The sequence below is a fragment of the Engraulis encrasicolus genome, chromosome 20, assembly GCF_034702125.1.
Source record: "Engraulis encrasicolus isolate BLACKSEA-1 chromosome 20, IST_EnEncr_1.0, whole genome shotgun sequence".
NCBI classification, from domain to species: Eukaryota; Metazoa; Chordata; class Actinopteri; order Clupeiformes; family Engraulidae; genus Engraulis; species Engraulis encrasicolus.
In genome coordinates this window covers 36,170,544-36,192,007 of record NC_085876.1, presented here as the reverse complement: position 1 = coordinate 36,192,007, position 21,464 = coordinate 36,170,544, and the positions used below count along the sequence as shown (strand labels likewise).

General features: G+C 44.2%; 1 protein-coding gene across 1 annotated transcript; it reads left to right on the top strand.

Annotated features, from left to right (window-relative positions):
- The first annotated feature begins 958 nt into the window (after positions 1-958).
- iffo1a (intermediate filament family orphan 1a) lies at positions 959-21,146 on the top strand. Its single transcript, XM_063185847.1, has 9 exons — positions 959-1,980; positions 7,516-7,576; positions 11,236-11,331; positions 14,485-14,625; positions 15,708-15,886; positions 17,403-17,520; positions 18,331-18,423; positions 19,576-19,706; positions 20,601-21,146. The coding sequence occupies exons 1-9, from the start codon at positions 959-961 to the stop codon at positions 20,743-20,745; spliced, it is 1,986 nt and encodes a 661-aa protein (XP_063041917.1). The 3' UTR covers positions 20,746-21,146.
- The last annotated feature ends 318 nt before the right edge of the window (positions 21,147-21,464 follow it).

Below are 21,464 nucleotides of genomic sequence, written 5' to 3'. Positions count from 1 at the left end.
CTCTATCTCTTGCTTGGCACCAGCCATCATCCAATACATTGATACAAGATAGTAAAATAGTGGAAATGCTGTGTGCCATCCTGCACAATCTTTCATTTCTGGCGGATTGTGGCATTATTGTGCATGGTATTTTGTCTCTCAGTCATTTTCTTTTTACTCAGTACTCAGGCCAGGTTCCAGTGTAACTGAGTAAAGTACTTGGGTCAAAATGTACTCAAATACAAGTAAAAGTATTAATTTTAAAAAATACTTAAAAAGTACAAAGTATTCATAAAAGCTACTCAAGTACAATATTGAGTAAAAGTAAAAAGTTACTTTTCCACCCCTGATTATTAGTGTATAAGGGTGTCGTCATGATTATTTTACTTCTTGGCGCATCTCTTTCACGGCCGGACTGACGTCAGGCTGATGCCAGGGCTACCGTAACGCTCTGAAAACCTGCGGAAGACATTGCTCATAGCTTTTGGTGTCTTTTTCTTGGCTTTGATTTCACAAAAGTTGTCCGATTATAACACAAATACGGAAGGATAACTGCTTATAGAATGACGACGAACGCGGCACTGCATGCACATTTGCATTTTTGCACTGTCCTAAATTTCTTGGGTGAGTAATACCAGTGAGCTACAGCTGAGCGCCGCAGTCACCTGTCCCGTGTTTATTTGTGCATGTGAGGAACTGTGGCAACACCGCTGTGATCCAAGACCTATATATCGTGCTTTCGGACAGTGGATAAAAAGGTACTTTGCATTTGTATACAGCTCTTTTGTAACGCGCATCTTTTGCCGTATAATTAATCATTGGTGAGGACAGAGGAGGACTGTGCCTGTTGTTGACACCGCTGCTGCTCCAACGGGTGTCACTTTCCAAAGCTAACCAAGTAACGTTAGCTTATTTTGACCTCAGTTACAGATTTAATTTTGTTAGCTTGTTGACAAGCTACACAGATAAATCGGCGTTCATGCCGGATTTCGAGCATTTCAGATTTTCCCACAGAAGAATGAATCCTTTGCTCGGGGAGAGCGTTTATTCGCTCCAGCATCAGCAGCCGAGTCCGTTATCGGGTCTAGAGTCATCGACTCCAGGCATGATGCCCGAGTCATTTTACAGCGCTCATGACTCCAATATCTTCCTGGGCGAGCACCCTGGGATGGCACCGGACAGTCTGCCGACCACAGGGCTCGCGTACTTGCATCTCAACAACAGTCTCCACCGCGCGCCACCACCTGCACCTGCCGCCATGGCTTTGCGTAACGACCTGGGGTCTAACATCAGCGTCTTGAAGACCCTTAACTTGCGCTTCCGCTGCTTTTTGGCTAAAGTTCATGAGCTGGAGCGTCGAAACAAGGCTTTGGAGAAACAGCTCCAACAAGCCCTTGACTCGCAGAACGATGGTCTGGGAAGAAGGCCCTTGACCAGGGATGTCGGCATTCAGACCGGGTTTGTTGGGCCTATTATGAGGCCAGACTTCATCCCTCTTCATAATACAATCAACACCCCCTACTTGTCAGGGAGCTTGCTGTCCCCTTCGCTGAACACAGCAGATGTTTTGGAACCAAACCTCAAACCGAGCTTGGTGGTGTCAAATCCCCCCATCACAGCTACAGACTTAAACTTCAACACCAGCAACACCACCGCCACCACTACCACCACCAATATCACAATCAGCCCACCTACTCCAACTGATCTAGGACCACCCAGGACCATCACCAACACCAATGAGAGGTTCATGAGCACTGGAACCAGCACAACATGCCACAACCCTCCACCACGGTTCCTACCTGGAACCATCTGGTCCTACAATCACGCCCGCAGGCTGTGCCCAGTGACTGGCAAAGAGACTCGAATGGTGGGGCCTGGGATGTCCTGGGGGGCCCATCCTGACGGCGTCGGGGTGCAGGTCGACACAATCTCACCAGAGATCCGTGCACTCTACAACGTGCTGGGCAAAGTCAAGCGGGAGAGAGATGAGTATAAACACAGGTAAAGCGCTGCCTTCTGATAACACTCAAGTGTAATGTTTTTCAACCCCGGGGGCTCTAGAGCTCTAGTCTCTCCAACACCCCCTTAGGGGGTCATTGAGAAGGCTACAGCTGAGAGGGGGAGTGCCCAGTTGCAATTGGGACCCCTTAGTCTGTTTTATTTTTTAATACGTAGCCCCTTAATGTACGCTGCACCTCCAGTGGCACGCTGTAATAAACATTGAAAAGTTAACTACCATAGTACTACAATACTATGACATAGCACAGGGCCTTTAGTATTGCACTACGACTTGGTCATTGCCATTCTGGTAACAGCAGATTTATAATACCATGTCTTAACGGGATAAGAGGCACATTGGCAGGCTTATGATGAGGTCATGGGGGCATTGGGAGGCTTATGATGAGGTCAAGTGGGTGTTAATTAAAAAAAGATTGAGAGCCGCTGCTCTAGTGTAACTCTAGTGTAAACATACCATTTGAAAGACGTTTGTGCACTGCAGACTATTTGGTTGAAGTTGATGGGTTGGTCTTCATTACTGCACTATTGTGCAATAGACTATCGACATCAGAAATCAATAAGTTACAAATCAGATATTAATGTTACAGTACAGGATCGGTCCGTACTGTTTGGCAAGTGTATGGTCAGTTATCACAGTAAAAAAACTAGTGTTAATTCAACACTTACAGAGTACTCTGGGAGAAAATACATACCAGAATGTGTTAAATTGACTCTTTGAGTGTTGAATTAACACTGCATTTCTTATAGATGATGGCATGATCAGCATGATGGCCTGGTATCACTTTCAGTAGGTGACCACAGTTTGTGTAATGAATCCTCAGAAACATTTTTCTACACCACTGTTTACATAGGAAACAGTATGATGATGACCCGAATGCTTGTGGTAAGACGGAGACCATTGAAGAGTCTGGTGTTGGATTTTGTTGTGACAGAGATTTTTTGGGGGATGGTATTTCCTTTTACTTCACCTATTACTTTTGATGGGTTTAGTGGCCTTTTGGTGCAGATGGGCTCATCAGCGATCCAAAAATATGTAAACCTACATTATTGGAACATTCACTATGTTTACATGATGTTTTTAATTCAGAATTAATCATTCAGAATTAAATAGTTCCATCAAGTTTACTTTAATCTTTCCTTTATTTCCGAATTAAGACGTGTTAACATGACGTTTTCAAAGCGAAATTAAGCTTTATTCAGAATTAAATGTCTCATGTAAACGTAGCCATTGACTAGTTGTTATAACAGCTATGACATTTCTGAGTTTTAAGTAACAGATTAAGACTTGGTCATTACCATTTTGGTAACAACAGTTAAAACAGATTCTGGCTCATCAGTGATGCCAAAAGACTCAACTACATCTTCACAACATTGCTGTGATGACATTGCAGAGAGTCTTAAGTACTACATGACATAACATTGCATTACATTTAGCTGACACTTTGATCCAAACAAGCTTCCGAATTCCAAATTTACAGGGTATTTGGTTACAGTCCCTGGGGCAATGTAGGGGTTGTTAGGTGCGTTGATCAAAGGCACCTTAGCCATGAATGGACGTGTAGGGACTAGGGAGAGGTAAGGGTGGGATTCGAACCTGCAACCCTCTGGTCATACGCCCACCTCTGTACAGTCTAGCTACAATATTAGGCCACAGCTGCAACACATTAAGACTTGATTGTTATGGTAACAACAGGCTTATATTAGTAGAAAAGGCTCAGCATGAAAGTGTTAAGCTCAGTGGTTTGTGTTGTAACACCTATGCACAGGCATACAGGAGGCTGCACAGACTATGCCAACAAGCAAGAGTTTCCAACTAGCAAGCACAGCTGCACCGTCCTAAATGTCCAAATCGATGCTGTCTTCTGGATGAGATAAATTATCTCGGGAGTGCGAGAAGTGGCACGGCAAGGCCTCTCTTCCTCTACCCCCTGTCCGTTCACTCCTCCTCACTCCTTTGGCCTCACATGCTCTTCCCCTCATCCGTCCTCTCCTCCTCCGCCCTCCTTTTGTTTTTCTCACATGCTCACATCTTCCACTCCCCTGCCTCTCCTGCCCTGCATCCCTCCCTTCAGCCCTTCCCTCCTCAAGTTCTCCCTCCCTTCTCTCCACCACTCCACTCCTCCTTCCCTCTCTCTCTCCATCCCTCCCTCCTCGTGTTCTCCATCCGTTCCTCATTCCCTCCCCATCCCCTCCCCTTTCCCCATCCCTCTGCTCCCTCCCTCGGCTCCTCTTTTCCTCTCCTCCTTCGTCCCCTCCCTCCTCCTGTTCTTCCTGCTCTCTGCCTCCGGCCCCCTCCCCTCTGTGTTGAGCCTCTGCAATGCAGCACTACTCTGCTCTGCTCTGCTCTGCTCTGCTCTGATGAGAGTTTCTTCGTCTCTTCTCTGTTCCTCCCTGCTCCCCGCCCCCACTACCTCCCCAAGCACACACACAAACACACCTTCTCCATCTCCTACACTTGTTTCACTTGTACACTTATTTCTCCATGTATGCCACCTTCTCTCTCTCTCTCTCTCTCTCTCTCTTTCCTGCTTTGTCTCTGTCTGTCTATCCTGCTTTATACACACATTCTCTCTCTCTCTCTCTCTCTCTCTCTCTCTCTCTCTCTCTGTCTCTCTCTCTCTCTCTCTCTCTCTCTCTCTCTCTCTCTCTCTCTCTCTCTCTCTCTCTCTCTCTCTCTCTCTCCGTCTCCACACGTCTCTCCGCAGTACCAGTCATCACTTTGATTAATGTCTTTGCCCTGATGGGCTGCAGCGGGGATGCACTGTGCTGCTTGTTATGAAGACCTTCATCTCTTCCCTCCCTGACACACTCACACTCTCCGGCTGCTCAGGGGAGATTAAATGTAGTTCACGCTGTTCCCCCAGTTTGTTTGCTAGCCTCACCCACTGGGGAGCTAATGTTAAAAAACAAATTAGACGTTTTATTGCATCCACTGTGTATCTCTGCTGGTGTGTAAATGGGGCTTGTTTTTGTTCATGGCAGGGATGCTGCTACTACTACTACGTACGTACTGGGCCTCTCCTCTCAGTGGCCATTTTGATTAGCAGAGCCTGGACGTTTTTTCGCAGTGCTCTGACTGTCGCGTGTAATTGTGGTGCGTCTCTCAGTACAGGTTTGGGGCAGTTTTGGGCGCTTGCTTACGTAACATTTCTCCTCTTCCCTTCCCATCCCATCCCATCCTCAACCCATCGCTTCGCTGCATCCCTGCAGAGCTTGCGTGCATGTGTAGAGTAGAGTGTGTGAGAGAGGGTGTACATGTGCGCATGCGTGTTTGTGCATAACATGTAGTGTGTGTGTGTGTGTGTGTGTGTGTGTGTGTGTGTGTGTGTGTGTGTGTGTGTGTGTGTGTGTGTGTGTGTGTGTGCGTGTGCGTGTGCGTGTACGCGCGCACGTGTCGTTTTTGGGTTAGATGGAGCTTGTGCAGCACACACGAGAGAACATATCGCAGCACGGGGAGAGAGAACAGAACAGGCATGCAACTCATATGACTTCTGTGCTCTTGAGCTGAAGTTCTTCTCAGTTGTCATGGCAACTGCCTCCTGGCTGCCTTACGAGTATTGTAGAATGGCAGCATCAGTTTCAGGTTTCCGATGTGGTGTTTTTATAATAAAATATTAATAAATGTAAAGCATACACACACATGTACAACAAAATGACAACAAACTGCAAAGATGACCACAGCACAGTTGGCTGAAAACACTGACGTTGCTCTATAAAGCATGCAAGTACCAATTCAGACATCCTTCTAATTTTCATAAATACTGACAGACACCTTAATTTCCTTCTGGATTACAAGTAAAATAAAGAATAATAATGAAAAAAATACTCTGTATGAAGTGAGTAAGAAGTACGTCGTAAGCGGTTGTGGTTCAGATTTAGACATCACACTTCAACTATCCTAGTAATATCAATAAATAATTTCAAAAAAGCACAAACACCTGCAATAAAATAGCAACAAACAAACAAAAGGAATGACCACAGCACACTAGATTGAAAACAAGTGGACGTGGCTCAGAATTTGACATATCCCAATTCCTTATTAATAAATAAAAAGCACAAACATCTACAATAAAATGAGAACAAAGTAAAGAAAGGAATGACCACAGCACGGTAGGTAGGTAGGTTGTGAAACACTTCAGCACTGGGCTGTGTGAAATGTGTTACAGTAGCTGGGCCTACAGTGTGTATGTCGTAAGTGGCTGTGGCTCAGATCTTGACATATCCCAATTCGGACGTCCTTGCAAGACCCACTTATTTCTCCCATGCGGGACAAGCCCATCTAATGGCCTGCACTACAGCACTACAGCAGGGACGGATTATATGATTTCATGGGCCCCTGAGCCAGACAACAAGAAAGCCCACACCACACACCACACACCGCCACCCCCCACCCCCCTCAATGGGTGCTGATAGTTTACAAAACAATTCCGGGTTTTAGGCCAGGTGTTCATAGGAGTCCATGTTGTTGGATATTTTGGGGTTGTACCCTGAGAGAATTTGAGAATACAGTTGTGAAAAGTGTGATTTTCATACAATATGAGAATGAAAATATAGAGGCTAGGCTAGAGCTTCAGGGCCCCCTTGATTCTTGGGGCCCTGGGCCTGGACCCAGTAGGTCCATGCATTTATCTGTCCCTGCGCTTCAGGCTTCAGCAGAGCATCAATAAGAGATTACTGCTTGCCAAGGGAGACGTGGAGGGAAACATATACAGTAGGGGCAAATTATGGCCTGCACGACCGGCTGAAAGGATGCTAGGAGAGTTTGAAAACATTTCCTCTCTGAGTGCTGCTGCGGGTGGTGTGGTGGGCAGGTGCCACAGATACACACTCAGGCCCCAGATGGCAAATCATGATCCCATACACTACAGCATCTTAACCCAGCAGGCCCGAGACACATCCCCTGTTATAAATGAACCATTACCAGAATGTTTAGTTTAGTTTAGTTTATTTGGTTTATTCGACAGGGACCATGTGCAAAGTACATTAATTACAAAAGTAAAGAGATGACCTGCACCCGATTATATTTTAGAAGCTTATTTCCATCCGCAGTCCCTGGGCAGGTGAAGAAACATAAAATGGCAATGACCATTTCTTCATGTATTAGGAAAGGCCCTGTGCACTGTGTGTCATAGTTGTGTAGTACTGCTGTGTTTTCAATGACAATTACAGCGTTCCATTGGTGCTTTTAAGAGGCCATGCTTCATTTGTATTACTGATGCCATACTCAGCACATAGAGAGGGCAAAAGGATGTTGTTCTGTCACACGATAGCAGTAACATTAACAAGTGGATAGACGTCATTTTAGTATATATGTTCATTTGTAATTTCATGTGTCTTGTACGTGAAGGACATTATTCTAATAACAAGAATTTAGAACTCCACTTGCTGTACTGCATATCTGCAAAATTCTCTACATGTTTTCACTTGTGATAGTGATAGTAATTTGTCAGAGTTTTATGTATTGATTTACCATCCTAATTCCTGAAATAGGTGAAGAATGATGCACTTTGTTTGCAGGTGGGAGGAAGAGTACTCTGCGAGAGTGGATCTCCAGGAAAAGGTTGCCGACCTGGAGGAGGTGAGTGTCTTATTGTCTCCAAGGCCAGGGACGTTATTGCTGTGTGCCTGAAATGGCGCATGCAGTCACGTGCGACTGAGTGCACACACTCGCTTCAGGACAATGGGGCACTTTACACGATATTGGAGGTATCATCTAGTGGTTCCCAACCTATGGGTCGGGACCCAACCTATGAGTCGCCAAAGATCCACAGAGGGTCGCGAAGCCTTCTTGATTTTAAAGGGTTTCATTTTAAATACCATAGCACATGTTGAATAAATGGCAAAGCATTTATTTAACTAATATATGCGGAGAAGCAACGAAATGTAAGTGCTTAAACATTTATTCTATATTTGACCATAGGCGAATTGAGGAATAAAATAACTAAAATGAGTTTTCGCAGGAAACAGAGGGTATCATGTGACTCCCTCTTGTGCGGGCGCTCGCGCTCACTTATCTAGGGGGCAGATAGCCAACAGGGCTCTCTCATTAATGTTTTCTACCATTGTTTGACTACCGCAACCTCAACATGAAAGTTCGGAAGATCACCCCTCGTGGTTTTGTCAATATTGCACCGTCCGCACGCGCCTGCGTACCTTGTGTCAGGTGGTCTCCCGCACATGAAATTGGCAGACACATTAATGCGTGAAATTTGCCCGTGCACGTGTATCTATCCTGCATCAAGCATGTCCCAGGCCTAACTTAACTCTGCAGCACATGCAGGGCTTTACGATTTCCACCCATCTGTAGCCTGAAAATGAATACTATTCGATGCAGTGCTTTAGGATTCTTAAACATGCTTTTCGATTTTGTATGACATTGGTTTATGTAAATAAATAGAAATTAAGAAATTCTTAATTATACAGTTCTTACTATACAGTAACATCCGTCAACTAGAGTCTAGTGACATTTAAAGCTGAGTATTTTTTGCGCTGGAAGAGAACATCAAGGGCACTAAAGATCTGCCAGTTTTTAAAGGGACACTGTGAGATTTTTAGTTGTTTATTTCCAGAATTTATGCTGCCCATTCACTAATGTTAACTTTTTCATGAATAATTACCACCACCATCAAATTTTGTATATTCATTATGACTGGAAAATGTGCACTTTTATATACATGAAAAGGGGGATCTTCTCCATGGTCAGCCATTTTGAATTTCCAAAAATAGCTGTTTTTAGCTGCAAAAATGACTCTACTTGGACCATACTAGAAAATATTTCTTTATTACTTAGTAAACTTTCATGTAAAGATCAAATTTGGCAATAGGCAGCCCAGTTTCAATGAGCAGCATAGTTGCAGTACCTTTTTTGAAAATCTCCTGCACAGTGCAGGGTTCCCACACGTCCTGGAAAACCTGGAAATTTAGAGATGTGTTTTCAAGTCCTTGAAAGTCCTGGAAATTCACCAAATATCCTGGAAAAAAAATATTTGTCCTGGATTTTTTTCCCTTCAACTTTTTCCCGATTTTGTTTGTGGTATAATTATTACTCTTCTCCGAGTCTAGACGTGACGATTCAATTTATATCCACCTATTGAATGCATTATTGTCCACACACACACACACACACAGTTTGGTCAGGTTGCCATCTTTGATTGCACTTATACACATTCATATTCTTTGACTCAGTGTTGCCAAAAGTTGCTAGAAGTCGCTAGTTGGCTTGCTGAAAAGTCGCTAGCTGATATCATGGCGTTATATATCTCTCGAAAACCTGCTTACGGTCATAATAGGCCTACAAATAGGCAGTGCTAGCACTTCCTTACAAAAAATTGTACTGCTATCTTTTTTGGAGAGCAGAGCTTTCAGTCTCGCTAGCCACTTTGAAACCTACCGTAGTTTGATCTTTGGTGTGACAAATCACAGTAGTCGCATCACATAGTTGCATGTTTGTATGCAAGAATATTCCAGGGAAAAAGAAACTGGCAACAAAACTGGCTTGCAGAAAGACAGAAACCACTGCCCACAATGGTTGGTGAGCAAAAAAGTCAAAGTCAAGTCTTGTGGAGAATGCATTTAAATCCAAGTACACTAATTTTTGCGATAAGAGAGAGACTATTAAGGTATTAATTTCTGAGATAATGTGACATTAATGTGAGTTTACATTGCACTTTCATTTAATTCCGAATAAACGTTTTGTGGATCAGAAAGCATTTCAATTGAACAGAGGCTGCACGTGCTGGGCTTGCGAAATTTGACATAGGGGTGTGGTCGCCAAGCTCCAGCAGATTCCTACTAGCGGGACAGCTGGTGATCTTCAACCGCAACCCAGGACAAAGAACATAGAATGGATAAGAACGCTTATTCGCAGGAAATTGCATTGGCCACGGTGTAGTACGGGGGCGTAGCCCGGGGACACCATGCGCAGTGGATGCAAGGCCATGATCGATAAAAATTGTGACCCTGGAAACTCCGCAATTTGAATTGCATTGTGGGTGCGAGGAGCTGCTGCTAGTTCCGGCTCGGTCAAAATAGGATGTCCTGTCGTCAATGTTCAGTTTGTGGTTAAATTACAACTGTCATTTAGCCTTAATTACAGATGACACAAATTCACTATGTCCTATGACCTGTTCCACACTCCAGCCCTGGCGGTAGTGGCTTTGCATTTTACCTTGCCGCCAGTACTAAGCAAATAATGTACATTGGATAAGAAGTATCACTTAATAGTAACTGCATTGGGTTAGGTGTAGTCCGAGGACATTGCTTAAAGACACTGTGCTCATGGTCAGTGGGTGCAACGCCATAATGGATAAAATCTGAACTCTGTAACTTCGCAAAATTGGTCAAGAGAGGAGATCCAGTTGTCAGTGTTTAATGTAATCCCTCCTATCACTAGTCTCCTTAGTACTAACTGCAGAAGAAGAAAGTGACTCCCCTTGCGGCCATGCCATACTATGCTCTTATGACGTCTTTGGACGTACCCTCTTCCCTAACACACTGTACTCATTCATTACTGTACAACTCATTTCAACCTTAAAGTCACATTGTCTCTAAAATGCATTGTGTGTCGTTGTGTATGTCCAAATTGTGGGTCCGACGGATTAAATATCCGTCCTGAATTATCCAAAAATAGTCCTGGAAATGTCCTGGAAATATCCTGGAAAATGATTTTTGAAAAAGAGTGGGAACCCTGACAGTGTACCTTTAACAAATATTTTCATATGTAAATAGGAAAATAGTGACATTCAGTCACGTACGTAATTGCATCCTTTCTTAGTTGAAAAAAAGCTATGTTTTCATTTTAGAGCAAGTTAGGTGCTTATTACAATGTACTTAATATAATTTCCCGTGGCTTGTGTGTTTATCCTTGTGTGTGTAGCATCTTATCCTAGTTAACCAGAGTAGAATGCAGAGTGATTGTGCTTGCTACCATGTAGTTAATTAGCATAACTCTCTGTGGCGTGCCATGTACCTTCATCCCTCCCCTGTCCCCTCTGTGTCCCCGTAGGACCAGAGATTCTTTAAGTATATAGAGATATGGTTGCTATGGGCACCTAACATGACCAGGTTCCGGTCTGCCTAAAGGGGCGTGTCATAATACTCCTAGCATTGAATAGAACAGTCCTTGGGTCTGCCTAGGTCTGCCAAAAGGGGATTCCCCCCCCCCCCCTCCCCCTTGAAATAATATAACCCGGAAACAATGGGCCAATGGAACCTCTCTCTCTCTACTCTCTCTGGTAGGACCTGCAGGAGAGCGAGGTGTGTCAAGATGAACTGGCCCTGAGAGTCAAACAGCTGAAGGCTGAGCTGGTGCTCTTCAAAGGCCTGATGAGTAACGTGAGTATATTATTGACCCCTCCGGATTGCCGTAGTGTTAGTCACAGGGTGCGTTCCAATATGTGACCTTGTGTCCTCCACTTGGGCTTGTGGCCTCGCGTTTTGCAGATGGCCCGCCTCCGTGGAGAAAATAATTAAGTTTCCCCGCTGTCAGCCTAGCCAAAGCAATTGTTGGGGGACCATTCTTCATTTACCGTCTTGTTTGAAAATGAGAAAATGACTTTACAATTGAGCTTTTGCGAGATATTGAAATATAATGCTGTTGTCAGTGATGTCATCACAATGTATTACTTCCTGGGACGAGGCCACAAACACAAGTGGAGGACGCAAGGTTGCATATAGGAACGCACCCACAGAGACCTGTGTGTGTCTGTGTCACAAATAGTTGCGGTCTCCTAAACAACAACGGAGCAGAGCAGCCCAGTGATTACAATGTATAGCCACCCCCCACGGTAATCCTCCGGGACTAAAAACAACCGAGCAGGTCATGGCCTGCCAGCTAGGTCAACACGAGAGGCCGGGGGCAGAGGCAGAGCAGTACCACCAGGCAAATTTAGCTCCGCAGCCAGGGCCGGGTTAAGATGTGCCTGGGGCCCCCTAGGCTGCAAGTTGCAAGTTACAAGTTTGCGACAAATTTACATAGACAGGATCATAATTATGAGCTGGGAATTAAGGGTAACATGTCTACCAACTGTACTCAACACGACAGATGAATTCTTCAATATTGCAACTTGTCACAATCCTGCAATTTTTCACTGTTGGCCCACCAGTGGCCCCCGGGCAGGTGGGGACCCCTTGGCTGCAGCCATATCTAGCCTGTGTCTAGCCTGTGTAATCCGGCCCTGTCCTCAGCAGTAGTGCTGGTCTCTTTACAATAGTGTTCCTTAACAGGGGACGCTACAGAAACCGAGGGGGCGTTATGGAAGGAAAGATACAGCTGTGAGGAGGATGGGATGGGGCTGCTCTATTGACATTGGGGGGCATTAGTCCATTTTATTTTTTAATACCAAGGGGGGTATTGGTAGGTGCGTTTGTTCATAAAAGGTTGAGAGCCACTGATCTACAACAAACCAGCTGACTGAGGCTGGATACTGATCTCGTTTGGCGGGCATTCAGGACCTCTGAGACCTTAATAAAGTGGTGTAATAGGATGGCTCACATTTTGGACCTTTAACTTCGAGGCCCAGGCGGATAACAGCATGGGGTGCTATGAGGTGTTCATTACAAAAAAAAAACTTTCACAAGTCTGTCCTTTTTCAGTAATATTTCCTGATGGTAAATTGTGAATAAAATACTTTCATTCTTATTGTGGTAAGATACTACAGGATAGGACACATTTTTTCCTTGGTGTAGTGGGCAGTATTACTACTGTATATTATTATTCACTTTCACAAGCTTGTCTGTGCGATACCAACCGGGGGGGGTGAATGAGACCAGTCATCCATGTGGATGCAGTTGTTGTTGCCTGTGTTGTGTCATTTTTTTCTTCTTTTTAAAAATGTGGACCATGACTCTGGAATGATGATGATGATGATGATGATGATGATGATGATGATGACGACGATGACAATGACAATGACAATGGCAATAACAGTAATGATTTACGGATATCAAGTATCCTTACACTATGTTGCCTAATCAGACCCCTTAGTTCCCAAAGATGACATTATAAAATGACTCACAACAGCTGTTCCACTCTCATCTCCCTATCCTGCCAAGTGTAAGAACAGGAAGGACAACCTTAACCATTGGACCTCTATAATGCAGTGGCAGGACAGGACAGGGCAGGCCAGGCCGTGCCCTCCTAGTGACGCAACACCTTCAGCTTTGCTATTGCTACTAATCAGGCCAAGAGCAAAACAAGTACTTTCTGAGCTCCTGAAAAATCGGGAACTCCTCCCACTTTGTCAGGAAGCTAACAACCATAAAGAAACCAAGGGAGGCTTGTCAACCATGCCGTTTGAGAAATGTTAGTTGTTATGCTCTTGGTCAGACCAAGTCTCGAAGAGATTTGACAGTTTATGATTATCAGGCTAGGACAGGGCAGGATGGGGATGGGATTTTATGTGGCACAGTTTGGCTTTAGCCTAAAGAAGGAGGACCTCAGGGAAATATTGTGCCAGGCAACAGTTGCTTGACTCAGATTCACAATGTGGATCCGGGCAGTGATGGCGAACCTGGATTCATAAAATGCAGTCCAGTACCACATATTTCAAATGACCTGATTTTACCTGTTTACCTGAATACTTCATAAATTGTTAATATGATTGTGAATACGTATATCTATATACTGTGTATGAAAACACTTAGACCTACAATTATTTTACCAACTTATTGAGTACTCCATATATTCCTACAGCACTTCTTCACAGTACATTGTGTAGTGTTAATTCAACACATAGAGAGTATGAATAACTCGTATTTGTTGCATGGAACTCTAAAGAACAGTCTGGAGAGACGGCCAAAAGTTATTCTTCTGTTAGTCCAAAAAAATGGAGGAAAGAGCACATCTTGCTCATCTCTCTACAGATTTGCCATGCTATATTAAAGGTTTTTAATGTTTTTCTCATGGAACTCCAAAGCACATTTGGGAGAGAAGGCCAAAAGTTATTCTTCTACTTGTCCCACAATAGTGTTGACCCTCATTGTAGTCACGTAGCACACTGTTCAACCAGTGGAACGGAGTAATAGTCACTGGAAAAAACTGTACTAATACTACCATAGTACTACTACACCACTATGACAGTGCACAGGGCCTTAATCCATTGATGCCTAAGGCAACTGCAAAAAAGGGTGCTGAATGTCCAAGCCCTTTTTTAAGAAAAGTTGCCCTCTGCCTATAAAAACCCTCAGCCTCTGAAGCACATAAAACATGCATTTAAACGCTAAGACCCTCACCTTGCATTAGAATGTGTTAATTCAGCTCTAACATACCAAGATTTTTAATAAAATTGTCTCAAATCTCATGAGCCTGAATGTTACGTCATGCATCTCCAGGCACCAGGCGCCAGGGCAAATGTTGCGCAACGCAACATCCAGCATCAATGGGTTAAGTAATACTTAATGACTTGGCCATTGCCATTCTGTTAACACAGCAAATTTATAACAGCGTTCCTGTCTTACTGGGTTAACTGAATTTCATGGCTTTCTCAGGACCTGTCTGACTTGGACAGTAAGATCCAGGAGAAGGCCATGAAGGTGGACATGGACATCTGCCGCCGCATCGACATCACAGCGCGCCTGTGTGACGTGGCCCAGCAGAGGAACTGCGAGGACATGATCCAGATCTTCCAGGTAAACACACATACTGACACTTGAGAAGTAGTGGTGGAGACGCGCACTATCACACTGTCGCCTAATGATGCTCTCGGAATCGCCAGAACACGCTGAAGAAGGGCTCTGCCTGAAACGTTTGTGGGCGAATAAACTGAAGAGCGCCGTCCTTCGCTTCCTTCAAACACACATACTGTACATAATAGATCAGAGCTAAATGAACACCTGCCAACCGGCCAAATGTCGGTGAAAAAGAATTCAGTTGAGCTAGTAGAAAAGAAAGCTTCACCAGCCATTTTGATCCATTAGTGAGTGTGTGTTTGACTAGTAATATTAACATCTATTAGCTATGTTGGCTTGTGATGCTCTGTCTTTGATGCTCTTACAGAAAAATGTTTTAACCAGGACATGTCTTGGGTTAAAGCATCACCTAAGTGTTATGTAATGTAATGTGATCTGTGTGTGCACCCCTCATAAAGCATTTGTCAGGGCACAGCTAACAAGTGCATTCACATGAAGTCATTTATCTTAATCCAAAGCTTGTTGTCCATCTCTGTATACGTTTTTGTCTTTGAACACATGCAACACCCTCTAAGTGTGTCTCTTCTTTTTCTCTCACTTGATACACACACACACAATAATGGAGAAAAGGAGGCGCACACAAGGCTTGTGTGAAAAAGTATATTGTATTTGTATTTTGTTTTTATATGTATTTGTATATTGTATTTAACAACAGGAGTCTAAGGTTAACTGGAGACACAGACGAAAGGAGCTAGTCCAGCAGTTGGACTAGTCCGAAATGTCTGTTTCTCCAGTTAACCTCAGACTTCTGTTGTTAAATTTCGTCTACAATACACTTTTTCACACGCGCCTCCTTTTTTCATTATCTCGAGTGATTACTACTTTTTGGGAGTGCACGCACCAAGCAATACACGGGTGTTAAGTGCAGGCACAGACGCCGACCTTTGTTGGTCTTTTGTCATACACACACGCACACACACACACACACACACACACACACACACACACACACACACACACACACACACACACACACACACACACACGTCATGTCATGTCATGTCCTATCCTGTCCTGTGCAGCAGGCGGCCACTCCTCCCTCCACCCTCCGCCGGCCCAGGAAGCAGACGCCGGTCCGAGGCAACGAGGGCGACGAGCCAATCAGCCTCTCCGAGAGCGAGGAGGGCGGGAACAAGGAAGTGGAATCCTGCAGTTCAGCCAATCAGATCAATGAGGAGATGCAGAGGATGCTCAATCAGCTGTAAGCGCTAGTTTATTACAGTGCCGGTTCCGATAACAGTTGCTAAGTCATCAGGCAGCAACCAATTAGGTAAAACGGTTCACCGTTTTTGTCTCTGCAACGAGAACGTAGCCTCTTACTGCAGATGGGGTCGCCGGTGGGCCTATTCATTAGAATAGAATAGAATAGAATATACTTTATTTGTCATGCAAGCATTAAAATTTATCTTTCGTCTCACCATAAAAATATACATGTACATTCACTCCATTAAATCACTCATACTCTAAAAAAAAACATAAATACACATAAAAAAATTGCACATATCCCCTCCCTCCAACCACCCCTCCCAGCACACATACCACATACAGTACAGGTCAGGTACCAGATCCAGTCCCTTGTTGTTGTTATACCAGCCTAGCTTTTCCATTGCTTATTAACCATGGAGATTGCGTTGGGTATGAATGAATGCTTGTAGATGTTTTTCCTTGTAATGTGTGCTCTGTAGCACCCCCCCTGAGGGGAGCAGCTCAAATTCAGGGTTAAGGGGGTGGGTGTTGTCATCCAAAATGTTTTATTTATTTTTTGCTGAAAATACTCAACTACATCATAACAACATTGCTGCTATGACAGTGCCGAGAGCCTTAAGTAACAGATTAAGACATAGCCATTGCAATTTTGGTGACAGTAAGGTTATGACATGGGCTCTGCGCTAAGGGGTTAATTCAATTCTACACATATATTGTATATCAGTAAATAATGGGAGTGAGCAAAAGCATGTTTAAAAAATATTTAAATGCTGTATGCAATGTATGAAATACGTATACTGTAGTTCTAATATTGTAATGTATGAAATGTCTCATATGTATCAAATTATAATATTATAATGGTAGGTTATGCAGCCCTATTTTTAGTGTCTTTAGTGTGTTTTTTTCTATGATGATGGTGCTGGAACTGACTATTGAAGCCCCAAAGGCAAACAGCTGTCGTTTCTTCCTGTGAAAAAAAAGTTTCACACAAAATGGAGCCAGGCCTACTGCAGAGAGGGTTGGCAGCATAATTTGTAGTTTTCCGTTGAAGTCAAGGGTTGTTGTGTGTATGTGTGTGTGTGCGTTTGCGTGTGTGTGTGTGTGTGTGCGCACGCTCAAATATGTGCGTATGTGTGCATATGCGTGCGTATTTTTAATGTGTACTTTATCTGTCTGTGTGTGTTATCTGTTTGTGTGTGTGTGTGTGTGTGTGTGTGTGCGTATGTGCGCACGTGTGTATGTGTGTGTGTGCGTGTGTGCGTATGTGCACGTGTGTGCATGTTTTGTGTGTGTATGTGTGTGTGTATGTAAGCATGATTGATGTGTGTGTGTGTGTGTGTGTGTGTATGTGTACATATTTTGTGTGTGTGTGTGTGTGTGTGTGTGTGTGTGTGTGTGTGTGTGTGTGTGTGTACATATTTTTGTGTGTGTGTGTGTGTGTGTGTGTGTGTGTGTGTGTGTGTGTGTGTGTGTGTGTGTGTGTGTGTGTGTGTGTGTGTGTGTGTCCACAGGAGGGAGTGTGAGTTTGAGGATGACTGCGACAGCCTGGCCTGGGAGGAGACGGAGGAGACCCTGCTCCTGTGGGAAGACTTCCCAGGATGCACTCTGGCCATGGACCCCCAGGGAGAAGTCGTGCCCGCTGTAAGTCATCCCCACCTGCTAACCCCCTTTGCCTTACCATCCGTAAACGTCCTCTCAATTATCATTCCCTACAGCAGTGGTCTTTTCCAACCAGGGGTGCGTGTACCACTAGGGGTATGCAAGCACGCTGCAGGGGGTACGCGGGAAAATGTAGTAATAACAAATGAATGCAATATATTGTCAAATTGGGCTAGATGAAGGGATATAGAGCATGAGTTAGAGGGTACTCCTGAAATGAAAAGGGCATACGAGGCTCTGCCGTGGCCAACCGGTAGGGCACTCGCCTGCCATGCGGCTGACCAGGGTTCGATTCCTGGCCCGGGTCCTTTGCCGACCCCTCCCCGTCTCTCTCCCAATTCGCTTCCTGTCTACCTCTCACACTGTCCTATCAAATAAAGTCGAAAAAGACCAAAAAAATCTTTAAAAAAATAAAGGGGCATATGGGTCGTACGCAACAGAAAAAAGGTTGTGAAACGCTGCCCTACCGTACACTAGTACGAGGGTATGGTAAAAATCTGGCTACCCCTCTTTTGCCATCTTTGCTGGGCATTTGATACCACTCCTGCTGCTCAGTGCTATACTGTACCTACTATTTCATGTTGTATAAATAATGTAATTGTGTAGCTTTATTTTGGCTCTATTTTGCAGCATTTCTCATTTGATTGTACCTCTCCCTTCTCTTGGATTTACTTTTTGTTTTTCACACACATGCAACCATACACACACTCTCTCTCTCTCTCTCCCTCTCACACATCAACACACATACACTGCAACACACACACACACACACACACACAGCAAGAGGAGTCCATTGAGAAGGTGATCACGGATACAGAGTGCCTCTTCAAATCCCGTGAGAAGGAGTACCAGGACACCATCGGCCAGATTGAGGTGTGTTTGTGTGCGCGTGCGTTTGTGCGCTATATTTGTGTTTGTGTGTATGTGCGTGTGTGCATGTATGGGTGTGTGTATGTGTGCGCGCGCGTACATGTACATGTGCTTGTATGTGCGCGTGCATGCCTTAGCAAATGAAATCGAAATAGTGTTGTCATGTGTGTAAGCCAGCATGGCTGGCTACTGTCTTCTCTAGCAAGCTAAATAGAGTGGGCTGTGTAAATATATCAAATTACATTAGATTGAACTTTATTGTCGTTAAACTTGCAATGACTTGTGGTTTAGCAACTAATCAGAAGTGCATGAAGCAGCAAATACAATGTGTACAACACGGCCCTGCCGAGGCCAACCGGTTGGGCACTCGCCTGCCATGCGGCTGATCTGGGTTCAATTCCCGGCCCGGGTCCTTTGTCGACCCCTCCCAATTCGCTTCCTGTCCACCTCACACTTTCCTATCAAATAAACTCGAAAAAGACTAAATTAAACAAAAAAAAGCAAATACAACATGTACAGCACATTAGTATAATGTAGCAGCATATAGCTGGGGACTAGGGGTCTAGGGCTCTTCATCATGAAAGCGATACAATACGCATCTCGATACACATGCCAACGATTCAGTACATTCACGATTCATGAAATTACCAGTGATACAATACAATATGATTATCCTACCTACTGCAATGCAGTGCAATATGGTACGATTCAGTTATAACACCATGCGGTATGATTCGATATGATGCGATGCGATACAGAACAGATTAAAATATGAAATTGGCGTGTGCCTATTACTCTTTAAATACTGGTCCACTGGTAATATTTATTCCATGCGAAGCGGCCTTAAGTGTAATGTAATGTAATGTAATGTAATGTAATGGGAATTTATGCTGCGCTAGCCTTTTTATTGTGATCCTTTTATTATGATCATTTCATGCTGTTACCATACCATTATCAACTACGCAGCTACCATTCTCCTTCCAGGAAGTAATATTGTGACTCCCTCTCTCTGTCTGTCTCTGTCTGTCTTTCTGTCTCTCTCTCTCTCTCGCTCTCTCTGTCTGTCTCTCTCTCTCTCTCTCTCTCTCTCTCTCTCTCTCTCTCTCTCTCTCTCTCTCTCTCTCTCTCTCTCTCTCTCTCTCTCTCTCTGTACAGTTGGAGTTGGCCACTGCTAAGTCAGACATGAATCGTCACCTGCATGAGTACATGGAGATGTGCAGCATGAAGCGCGGCCTGGACGTGCAGATGGAGACCTGCCGCAGGCTCATCTCCCAGAGTGGAGACAGGTACACACACACACGCACGCACACACACACACACACACCTAAGCGCACACGCACACACATACACACACACATACACAAACCTAAACACGCGCACACACACACATGTGTGCGCGCACACACACACAAATATACATACTACTTTAAATACTTTAAATTCTGAATTCTTAACATTTTTCGTAGACATTGGGTACTGTTTAAGTACTACTATCGGTATGCACACACATGCATAAAAAAATCTTACTACTGGCCCTGCCATGGCCTAACGGTAGGGCACTGAGTTACTACACCGGCGACCTGGGTTCAATTCCTGCCCGGGTCATTTGCCATTTGCCACTTCCCCATCTCTCTCTCCCCATTCGTTTCCTGTCCCTCTCTCACTATCCTATCCTAAACAAAGGCATAAAAATCCCTACAAAAATTAAAATCTTAATACTATTGGTATGCATACACACATTATAACACACAGAAGAAATGTCCTCACAGCCAAATGTTCTTAAATGACTTGGATAATTTAAGGTTTTATTGTCATTGTTAAATACAAGATGCTTAGGCAGTGCGCCCTCTATTTCTTTTTTTCTCCCAAATGAAATGAGTCATGCTGATCAGCATCATCGTGGTCGGCAGAGCTTAACGTGCTTCATCGCTCCAAATGGATTTTTTTGATGTAATCATCCCAGCATGAAAGGGAATGTTGGAGGCTTCACTGCCTTTTTTTTTAACAGAATAGAATCCTTGAAACAGTAGGCTGATACCGATTCGCTAGTTCTTCTGTCCTCATCCCCTACTCCAGGAAGTCTTCTCCTACTGGTATTATGTATTTTTGAACAGAACTCCAGGATATCTGCTATGCTGATGCTGATTGGCTGGTTCTTCTGTTATTTTACCCCTCTGCAGGAAGTCGCCACTGCTGATATCAGTAGCAGTGGAAGAGGTGGACGAAGGTGACAAGGACAAACAGAAGCCCGCGCTTCCGGCAGATTGCAGCAGCGACGAGCAGGTGGTCAAAGCTGTGTCTGACGATACCTCTAAGGAGCCCTAACTAACCTTCCTCCTCTTACATTAACCTCATATCAACCCCCAAAACCTCCACGCGTGTTTACAATGACGACCAAAGATCAGAGGTGTCCATCGCGGGTTCAGAAAGTTTAAAGTCTAAAGAGCTAATTGTTTTGACGCACAGGACCTGAATAAAGAATCTTCACATGCATTTAGGAAATGAAAACTCTGCCATGTCTTCCTGCTAACACAGTGGACTTCATTGGAGCTGTTTTCAGGCCAACCAGGGGTGCATTTCTCGAAAGTGTAGTTGCAACTTGGGTAGTTGTCAATGGGAAATTACATTGCAAACAACAAAGTAGCTAATGTATTTAGCAACTATTAGCACCACAGAGTTGTTCTGGTGCCAGTTCCCGCACCAATTGTTCTAGGAACTAAATTGCTTATTATGGGTGAATGGCTCATGATTATTATCATTACCACGAGTGAACTGGAGGAAACCACTGACGTCTACATTGCCGTCATGGTTCGCTAAGAAAAAACAAGTTGCAATTGGTTGTTTAGATTGTGCCATTTCAGATCCTGAATGCTCTGTTTTTGGCATAAACATGCCAGAATAAGTTTGAGATTGGGTGCAGAAGATTGCACCTGCGTGATTCTATGACTGCCTGAAAAAGATATGAGTAAGCTGATTTGACTGGTCTTGAGTGCTCATTACATGGTCACCTAATTAAGAACTGGTTGGATCACGGTTTTGTCAGA

Bases quoted from the DNA above. Each gene is read 5' to 3' on its own strand.
- iffo1a (XM_063185847.1), top strand. From the start codon at position 959: ATGCCGGATTTCGAGCATTTCAGATTTTCCCACAGAAGAATGAATCCT. The intron at 1,981-7,515 runs GTAAAGCGCTGC...CTTTGTTTGCAG, and splicing joins AGAGATGAGTATAAACACAG to GTGGGAGGAAGAGTACTCTG. The intron at 14,626-15,707 runs GTAAACACACAT...TGTCCTGTGCAG, and splicing joins ACATGATCCAGATCTTCCAG to CAGGCGGCCACTCCTCCCTC.